At 44.5% G+C, this 10,683-nt stretch overlaps 1 protein-coding gene across 1 annotated transcript in view; it reads right to left on the bottom strand.

Moving 5' to 3' along the window:
* The window catches only part of Sorl1 (sortilin related receptor 1), a 189,418-nt gene that overhangs the window by 68,081 nt on the left and 110,654 nt on the right, over window positions 1-10,683 (bottom strand). The window contains exons 20-23 of the mRNA XM_008826021.1: window positions 9,702-9,948; window positions 8,904-9,042; window positions 2,790-2,963; window positions 941-1,054 (exon numbers count right to left, since the gene is read on the bottom strand). Coding sequence (XP_008824243.1) covers window positions 941-1,054; window positions 2,790-2,963; window positions 8,904-9,042; window positions 9,702-9,948 — 674 coding nt within the window. The remainder of the gene's footprint in view (window positions 1-940; window positions 1,055-2,789; window positions 2,964-8,903; window positions 9,043-9,701; window positions 9,949-10,683) is intronic.

Raw genomic sequence — 10,683 nt, 5'->3', positions numbered from 1 at the left:
CTCTCTCTCTCCCTCCCCCCCCTTAACAAAGGCTCAAGCCTTTCCCAATCTGCCATTCAGAACACTCCTTTCCCTGAATGTGAAAGGCATCCACTGAGGCCAAGGAAAATCGAGGGTTTAAGGGGTTCATACCTAAACTCGTACAAAACAAAAGGCGCAGGGCATGATATTGGAAGGCCCAAGTGAACCTAACAAGTTAGGCTAGATACAAGTTAGATCATCTTGTTACACCGTTACCTCTGTGAGTGTGTGTGTGTGTGTGTGTGTGTGTGTGTGTGTGTGTGTGTGCATGCTTTGAAAGATAGGCCTCTAAATTGGTCTCTGGCTTCCCTGTTTACAGTCTCTCTCTCTCATCCAATTCATTTTGACCACTGTTTATCCTTCCAAATGCAAATTCTTATCAAGGTACATCGAAGGTTTCCAACTGCAATTCCAATGAAATCCATAAGGCCCCTGCCACTCACCCACTTCCCCTTGCCCCTCTGTACCCACAGCACCTAGAATCCACACCAGGGGAGCATGCGGCTTCCTTGTCCCCCACCTGTTCAGTGCCCCCCATGCATCTCAGAACCCTCATTCCTGCCTACTGGAGCTGATTTGGTTGCTCCTCCTGAATAATAAGGCCTTGTCTGGCACGGCATGCAACACTGTCCACTGACCTCTCGGACACAAACTCTCTGACTCCTCCTACACCTGGCCCAGCCCAGAGCCAGACACAGAGGTGTTCAGCAAACATTTGCAAGTGTCTGTATGACTGACAAGCATAAAGCATTCCCTTATAAAGTGACATCAAAGCTATTTAAACTTAAGAGAGGAAAGGACAACTTAGGTACCACGACAGCCCGAACCCTAAACTACAGTTCACCACCCAGGAGGACTGGCTGGCCTTCTGAACAATGGTGCACGCTTAATATCCTGAGAACCCAGCCAGGAAACTCACGGCAGTTTCTCTCGTCACTCATGTCACCACAGTCATTGTCGAAATCACACCACCAAATGCTGTTGATACAGTTCCCGTTGCTACAGCGGTACTGGTTGCGAAGACAGGTGTTCTCTAGGTGGGAAAGGGAGGAAGCGAAACCAGCATTATTCTCACCGCTGGACCACAGGACTTTCTCTGTTGAGTTTCCATTTCTCTTTCCCCAACACCATTCTGCCTCAGATGAGACAGTTGCAGGGAGGGAAGGTCGAACACAGACACATGCATAGGAGGTGGAAAACATCTCCCAGGAGCCTCCTTCCTTCCTCTTTAAATTAAAACTGATGAGAAAGGATAATGCTGGCACCAACTGGGCATTATTGGAGAGCAAATCTAAACATCAGCAGATTAAATACAAATTACACAAACAATTGCTCACCAGACTGCATCCTCAGATACAGTCAATACATCTATAGGTACAGTGTGCACCTACAGGGCTCTCTGTACCCACGGGTTCCAAATTCAAGATTCCGTCAACCACAGGATAAAAATATCTGGGGGAAAAATGCATCTGTACTACACGTGCACAAACTTTTAAACCCCTTGTTGTCATTCACTGAACAGTACGGTATGACACCTATTTCCATAGTACTTACATTAGAGATGGTTTAAAGTACAGAGGAGACTGGGTATAGGGTCTATACAAAACTTCATTGTTTAGCACACTGGATCAAGGACACGGGATACCTTCTAGGGATAATCGAATGTCCAGTGGTGACCACGGAGAAACCTCTTTGCCCTCCCCTTGGAATTTAATGTTGATTCAGATGTCATTCAGATTCCAAAAGGAAGTCTCCTGTTTCTAAGGAAGGAAGGCTCATCTTTTTTTCTGTTTGGTTTTCTTAAGGAAACTGGACTATAAGGGTTCCATTGTATACTTGCTTGCCATGGTCTCAGAGAAGTGTGGTTAGGATTACAAAGTAAATATGACTTAGGGAATAAAGAAACACAGGAGTTCTGCCTCCAGTGCAGGCACTTCATGGAAAGGCCCCCTTTCCAGAAGCTCTTACTGATAGCAGTGTGAAGCTAGGGGCAGGAGAAGTGCTGGGGGTGGGGGTAAAACAGGGAAAACACCAGATTCTCAGAGGAAAGGCTTTCATATTCATGTGTTCAAATTCTAACCGGCTGAAGATGAGGCTACCACCAACAGTTATTTGGCCAGAGCTTGGAGGTCAAGACTTTCAGACCTTTGCAAACATTGGTCTGAAAGTCTACATCATTTCAAGCTCTGGGATGGCAGATGGAGAGCACTCTACTCTGATACAGTCAAGCCAGTTGTTTGGAAGGCAGGTTGGTCCAACCCAGAGAGATTGCTCAGTGGTTTACAGTGCTTTCTGCTCTTCACAGGACCTGAGGTTAGTTCCCAGCACCCATGTCAGCTGGTTCACAACTGCCTACAACTCCAGTTCCATGGGATCCAATGCCTTCTTCTGGCCTCTGCAGGCATCCGCACACAGGTAGTGAGCGTGCACATGCACACAAACACACATAAATAAAAATCAAAGAAATCTTAAAAAAAAGTCAAGTTGAAGAATCTAGATGTGAGGGATGAGTAAGCAGAGGAAGACCCAGAAGTTGGACCCTGAAGAAAGCCTGTGTCATCTGTCATTAAACCAAGAGGCTATTACTTTTACATGAATAGCACTGGAGCATTTTGCATGGGCACTCAAGTAACAAAGGTCTTGGAACCCAAACCAGAACACTGCTCCATATCAAATGGCTTTCATGACCACCTGGAACATTTTCCTATAACTCAAAGGGCTAACACTGAGGTAGGGAAGGGAAGAAGAAGGGCAGAAAAAGGACACACCTTCTTTGACACAGGTGCTGTTCTTCCGTTGATAGCCCTGAGGACAGTCACACATCAGGTCCCCAGAGGGGAGGACACTGCTGGTCACACCTTCCGGACACCTGCAGCTTTTGCTGTTGTTGGCCTTAGGGAGGCACAGCAGGCTGCAGGGCTGAGATACACAGGCATTGCTTCCTGGAAAGAAAACACACAGAAGCAACAGATCAGTTAATGCATGCCAGATGGGAGCCCAAGAACAGGAGCACTGCAGCTGCCTCTTACAGATATGAAAGTAAGGAGCTTAGAAAGTCTCTGAAGCATCTCCCATGCTGATAAACCACTGGTCAGAGGCCTGAGTAATGGCCTGATCCACACAGTGAGGGCTGCCCCAATGACTTGTCTCCTGGTCCCAAATCTAGACTGCTTAAGGGCCCAACCAGGCAGGTGTTCCTTCTGGTGATATGGACTAAGTTACTCAGGCTAAGAAAACAACTAGGAAGTTGGAGCAGGAAGAACGACTGAGCATGGGGCCTAAGGCGACACATAGGACCTAAGCTGTGTGCAAACCATAGCAATGACAAAGCAGAATCTGTGGGTACAGTCGGTCTGCAGAAGCAGGAGGCTGAAGGAGACATGCAGAGAAGAGGGCTGCTGCTAGGCCCCAGGGAGAGAAAGGGAAGCTCTGCCATTCCCCACTCTGGTCTCCATGAGGGCTGGCCATCTTCGGGTTCCTTAACTATCATCTCCCTTGTTCTTTCAAGTCAAATGTTGACTAGTCAGTACTTTCACTTGAGGTAGCTTTAATGAGCTTCTGTTCCTTAGGACCCCAAAGCCCTTCCTTGCAACATATACCTAGACAATGGTCTCCTTCTCAAGTTCTTTGTGCCAGAGCACAGCTAAAGGGAACCGTTCATTAAGCTGATTAGCCACTATCATACAGTAAGTCCACATAAGGACAAGTTACTATTGATTATGGATCTACCCCACTGTTGCTTATCCTTGGCTCTGCTCAGTAAAGAGAATGCCAAGTAAGCTTCTTTTCCTATTGCTGACCAAAGCAACTCAAGGGAGACAGGGTTTATTCCAGCTCACAGCTCCAGCGTACAGCCCATCATGGTGAGATGACGGAGCTTGAGGGAGTTGGTCATGCTGTGTCCACAGTCAGAAAGCAGAGAACGAAGAATGCAGTGCTGCGCTCAGCTGCCTTTCTCCACTTACACAGTCCAGGATCCCAGTCAGGAAATGGTGACAGTCCCCATAGAGGGTAGGTCCTCCCACCTCAACTAATGTAATCAAGATAGTCCACCACAGACATGCTAGAGGCACATCTTCCAGGTGATTCTAGATTCTGTCAGGGTGACAGTTAACACTGACATCAAAGTAGGGAACCATCAGTGTTGACAATGGCAATGGTACACTCAAGAGCTCCGGAGGTATTGGTACTTCAGTGGTTTTAAGTGGTATCACAAACAAAAGATAAAAATCACAAAGACTTGGGGCTGGAGAGATGGTTCAGCAGTTAAGAACACTGACTGTTCTTGCAGAAGACCAGGGTTCATATCCCAGCACCCAATGGCAGCTAACAACTGTCCATAACTCCAGTCCCAGGGGATCTGACAGCCTCTTCTGTCCTCCTCGGGCATTGCACAACACGGGTGCACTTGCCTACATGCAGGCAGTACACACATATGCATAAAATAAAAATAATAAATAAATAGTTTTTTTTTAAAAAAGCACTTTAATTACTTAAAAAAAATCATAAAGACAGTAATGATGTCATTTTGATGCTAAGGAAAAGAGAGTAAGAGGCAAATAAATATAAACACAGAGACACAGAGAGAGAGAGAGGAGAGAGGGGGAGAGAGAGAGAGAGAGAGAGAGAGAGAGAGAGAGAACAAAATTCACATGATAAAACATTCAAAAAGATTCCAGCAAGTGACTCAATCCATAACAGCCTCATTTTCAGAGCAGAAACACCAGCTGACCAGAGCAGAAGCCATGGACATCAGCTTGCCCTGATATCTGCAGACACCAACTGTTCCTTTAGCTCAAATATTCAAGTCCTTGGCTATAGGTGGGGAGGCAAAATTGACACAGGTCCATCACTAATGAAAAACAACTCAAAGGGATGTGGGGCATGTTATTTTTGTGTTCACAAGACAACATATCAAAACTCAATATTCTAGGAAAATGAATGAGAGTCATTTATACGTACTCAAATACAGGATGACATTTTCACATGAATTGTGTCCATAAATATGACACAAACAGCCTAGCCAAATAAGCAAGATCTGAGGTCAGCTTAAGGAAGCAGATTCAGGCAAAGCTGGATAGTGTTTCAAATCCTAAATAAGCAACCAGGTCTGAGGGCAAGAGAGAGCAGGGCAGAGCATCCAGGCTGGTACAAAGCCACAGAACAGAAAGCAGGCGTGTTACGTGAGAGAGCCCTGCTGAGGATGGAAGGAGAATTCTTTCCCAGACACTTTACACAGGATGCCAACAGTATGCAATGTGAAGACCACCACCATAGGTAAAGAATGACAGGTGGGAGGGAGCTACTACCTTCAAAGATATCCTCTTAGAAGACCAAACACCCAGCCCCAGGACATTCTCACAAGGAACAGCCAGAACATCCCCAGATTTCCTCTTTGAAAAACTCCTTCAGAACCAATTAGGAGCCAAAAAGTACTATCCTCTCACTTCAATATCTATACACTTGGCAACACACCAAATTCATACCAAATATCCACTCCCATTATGGATGCTTAGGACCCTGAATTTACTGCAGGCCCAGAAGAATTAAAAGAACTCCAAAATGCCTCAAGCTCCAACTGACTACGCCAATAGTCTTGCAAAGTAACCTCTTTACAGAACAAAAGAGAAGCTTTCTGTAAGAAACTGCTGTAGCACTGCTGAAAAATCAGCCAGATAGCAAGACAAGAAATGCATTCACTTATAACCAAGTATCTCAAACCGATAAATGTTCCAAGTAAACTGAATTTTTATCACAGACCAGCATCAATCAAACTGTAGAATTCTAAATTGCTGTCAGCAGAGCATTGCTATTTCAAGTAATGGATGGTCAAGGGGGTAAAGCCTGATGGTTTCATTAAAGTTTAAATTTCAAGGTCACCTTGACTCAAATTCTTAGCATATACTACTATGTATGTTACCTGGACAAGTTACTAAACCTGATATTTATGTGGGTAGTGGATAAAACGGGAATAGTCATAGAACATGTAGCTTTGGGAGAGTCTAAGGAAGGGTTATAGAAGCCCACAAAGCACACTAGTGTGGTATGGATGATAGAGCTATCCCTTAATAAATATACTTATTATTTTATACTTGGCTAATAGCCTTATATGTGCTAAGAGTGAATAATAAAAATATTGAAGATAGCCTGGCATCCTTGGCTGCCTGTGACCATTCTGAAATGGCCGTAACTTCTCTGTGTCCTACAAGAGCAGGGAGGTTATTAAAACAAGCTCATAGCCAAGGGGCCTGCACAGCACTGACAGTCAGACTCACAGCAAAAGCATTAACTCAAGCAGGTCTGTCTGAGAGACTGTAAACTTTGGGCTTTTTGTTTTTGTTTTTGCCCTGTATCTGGAGCGTGGAAGTCTCTTGGAAGGTTCCTGTTCACCATTAAAGGAGAATACAAGAAAATCCCAAATGGAAAACTGGAACAAAGAGATTCATTAAGTACTCCTGGGTCAAAATGGCAGTCACAGGTGATCTTGCAATTCCTGTCTCTCTCTCAAACCAGACTTTCCTTCATCTATCCCAACCCCCTTTCATTACTCTACTCTGGCTACTTTAGATGACAGTCATGAAGGGGAAGTAACACCTACGCTGAGCATCAGTGCAGCACCAGGCAACCACGTGCACAGGTGCTCAGGCACAAACTCCCTCCCACTGTTCCCCAGGGGCTGGGCGTAACTGCACCTCAACTATGTTTGAGTTGCTGGGCAGGAAGCAGCGAAGATGGGGAGTGTGGAGCGTGGGATTGCCATGTTCACTGAAACAGAGTGTTGTAGAAACTGCTGTGTGCATAGCCAGCACGCCTACAAGCACCTGTGAAAATGGAGCCCGACTCTCCTGAGCTAAGTGGCATCTTAGAAAATGCTCTGTGGGTCTGTGGGTGGAGCTGGAGCAGTATTCTCCGCAAGCCCAGAAATTATACCCTGGAAGTTGAAAAGCAAGGCTCTTTTGTCTCCTACTTTAAATGCAGGTGTCTCTCAAGGTCAGGTCCGGCTATAAGACCCTGTCTTGAAAAGAAAAGGAAAGGAAAAAAAGAGAACCTTCTCCTGAAAGGAATGAAGCTGCTTCTTCTAGCTGTAGCTCTCACACTGATGAGGACCTTTGGGAAAACTAATTAGTTTCTATGATTTCATTTCCTGACCTGCAAAGCGTGGATCGTTAATACCAGCTCTCTTCCACCCCAGTCGTTGTGAAGTCCTCACAATAATACTGACTTACATTTGTAGGATGCTCTATAGTCTTTGAAGGGCGTTCTCAGGCTATCATCCGCGGTCCCCAAGGGATAACAGGGATATCTAAACTGTATTATTTTCCTTGTCAGTTTTCTCTTGACACGGTGAGCCAAGAAGCATAAAACAATATCAACCCTCCAGTTCAAAACAGGAACCCAGCAGTTTGTCAATAAAGGCAAATCAGCAGCCCCAGGATGCTATTTAACCCTGTGGAGATAAGGGCCATACTTAAAAGGACTATTCTTCCTGGGGAAGTCTGATATTTCTCCAGGAAAATCAGCAGTCTGCTTCAAGATAAGCAAAGGAAAAGGGCAGCCAAGGAATTTTCTATGACTCATTCTCGGTCTCCAGTACCAGCAGACAAAGTCTGGAGGTAGTTCTTGAACCCTGAGTCAATAGTTTTAAAACTAGTGCATCCAGGTGTAGTAGTTAGTACCCACTTGCAACTGCAGCACGTAGAAGGCTGAGACAGGAAGATCAAGAGTTGCAGGCCAGCCTGGGTTACATAATGAGACTCTGTCTCAAAATAAAAATAAAATATACCTGATGACTTATATCCATACACAGGTGCCAAGGATCCGAGTGCAATCAACTATGACTAGTAATAATCAGATACATACAGATTAGAGACACATGCGCCAACATGTGTTATTAGCAAAAACAATGAGTCTTTCTGTAAGAAACAGTATATTTTAAAATGAAATGGAGATCTTTTTTAAAGGTTAAAAACTCATTCAATTTTATATCTTACAGGGCTTATACTGAGTTCAATATTGTATAACTGTATTAATTCAACTGTGAACCTAAAAATTTATAGCCACTTTTGAAAGATATATTATCTTTGCTCTGGAAATTGTTATTAAGTATGTTAAAGCTGTAATGAAATGCTTCTAAAAAAATTTAAAAAATAAAATAAAAATAAAAACAAAAACAATGAGGTGTGATGGCTCATACCTATAATTCCAGCACTTGGCTGAGGCGGGGGGATGGCCAGCCTGGGATCTGTAGTAAGTTCTAGGCTAGCCTGTGCTAAAGTGTGAGAAGCTGTCTCAAAATGCTAGAAACGAAGAGGGGGGGAAGAGAGAGGGGGGGGGGAGGGAGGCAGACAGCAGCTGTTTCTTCTTTCAACAAATAAGTAAGAACTGAGTACCCACTAAGTACTAGAAACTGGCTAAAAAGCTGAGAAAGGAAGATTAGTAGTTCAAGGTGGGGTCATGAATTAAAACACAATCTCACAAACATTGCCATGGAAGTGGGTATGTTCAGTGGGCATGCAAGTGTCTGAGTACCCAGCATGCATCCCTCCCTGTGAGCATGCCAAACAGGGATTAAGCACATGCTGGGCTTCTCCCAGCTGCAACAGAAGCCCACACCACCCATCAGTGAGGAGCCAAGGGCAGGAGGAGGGTGTAATTACCCACCAAGTACCAACACTCCAGGCAGGCAAAACATGCTGTCTTCCAGCTGTTTGTGTATCATTAGAAAAGAAATTAAGATATCATTAGAAAGAAATTAAATAATGTGCATGTTGTCGTGACAACAGAGAAGCAGGCTGCCAGATTCTGCTCTGAGTGGAGATTGCTGATAAGTGGCCCCTTTCTTGACACTGACTGGGGAGACAAAAGAGGAGACTCTGCCTCACCAGTGTTCTTTCCCTTGTAGAAAATCTTCATGTCCATCAGGCCCGTGAGCTGGCTTGCTAGAATCTCCATCTGAGACCCGCTGTATTTAGAAGCTCGGAAGATGCTGAGCTGTGACCAGTCATCCCAGTAGATTTCATTCTAAAGAGAAAACCTTTGCCTGTTAATCCGGCTCTGTGGTCTTTCACTCTGGACACTTCATAAGGACAAGAACCTCTCCACCCCACCAGGTAAGGACAAGTGATATTCAAGTGAATGATCAGCCTGGTCAAAATTCCACCTAAGTGTGACTGTCAGTGATGTTATTGAAACCTCATCAACTGCCCACAGGAAGGAATGGCCCAGAAGAAACTACCCAGTGAGCACTCAGTTTGACCACAGCCAAGTATCTTGGTTTGCAATCTGCTTCCCCATGTTGGGCAGAAGCATTTGTTCTCTTGAATGAGAACAGTTGAAAGGCAATGTAGGTGGTATGTAGCTATCCTGAATCAGAGAGCAAAGCGAGCAAACCCCACAAGGATGAAGATACTGAACTAAAACGAGGCAGTGGAAAGCAAACCAAGGACACTCATAGGACCTCAACTTTCAACCTTTTGAAACGTGAGCAGTGGTATAAGCCAGGATCCCTGGCACCTCTGCCTAGCATCCCTCCATGAGGGGGAGGTAAACCATTCAAAATGTGGAAGAGAATCAACTGCCAGGACATTAGACAGCATCTCTACAAGAGCCCAACAGGTCTCAGCTCTGCCCCTGCCATGTTCTCCTGGAAGACTGCATATGGAGGGAGAAGGAGGACTCACCTTAAAGACAGCAATGGCGTAGGGATGCGGGAGGTTGTCCAGGATAACTGAGCGTTGCTGGCCACTGAAAGTGATGCGCTCAATACAGTCTAGGTAGGCATCTGTCCAGTAGATCCACTGACTGTCCACAGAGATGCCGTTGGGCCACTTGACATCCTCTGATACAAGGCAATAGGCAGCAGATCCATCCATATTGCTCCGATAAATCCCAGGCTTCAAGTCTCCCCAGTCAGTCCAAAACATCACTCTGGTCAACAGAGGGAAAGAACACATCTCTTCAGAGTGAGACAAGGGAGATCTGATCCTACTCCAAGAGGCAGGAAATTCTCAGAACAATCATTATTACAATTTCCTGTCATTATAATATTTGAAACTTCACTCAGAAATGAAATATTAGAACTTGACTCAGAAATTCAACTGCTGGAATTCATCTATAATCCAATTATTCTGATATTATACAAAGAAATGTGCACAAAATGTTAATTGGTAGAGGAAGTGATATATGGTATTACACAACAAAATACACCTATCGCAATGCTCCAAAATATTATATACAATGGATGACTATGAAGCTTAAAATTCTATATGTGCTCAGATAAACTATCTTCAATTTAGCATGTCCTTTGAAAGGTACAAAATCACAAGTACACTATGATTTTATGTGGTGTTTGTCTGTGTACAGTGGGAGGGGGTTATCCTAAAAGATAATGATTGTACATGAGTAAAAATATTTCTAAATGATACATATAAAACTACTAATAATGGGGGCTGGAGAGATGGCTCAGCGGTTAAGAACGTTGGTTGTTCTTGCAGAAGACCCAGGTTCGAATCCCAGCACCCACATGGCAGCTAACAACTGTCTGTAACTCCAGTCCCAGGGGACTCAACAGCCTCTTCTGATCTCCGAGGGCACTGTACAATATGGGTGCACTTAGCTACATGCAGGCAACACACGCATACACATAAAATAAAAATAATAAAT

This window comes from Nannospalax galili, unplaced genomic scaffold (assembly GCF_000622305.1).
Source record: "Nannospalax galili isolate Female #2095 unplaced genomic scaffold, S.galili_v1.0 scaffold229, whole genome shotgun sequence".
Taxonomy (NCBI): domain Eukaryota; kingdom Metazoa; phylum Chordata; class Mammalia; order Rodentia; family Spalacidae; genus Nannospalax; species Nannospalax galili.
Note: the sequence above shows the minus strand (reverse complement) of the source record. Positions and strands in the feature narration are given on the sequence as shown.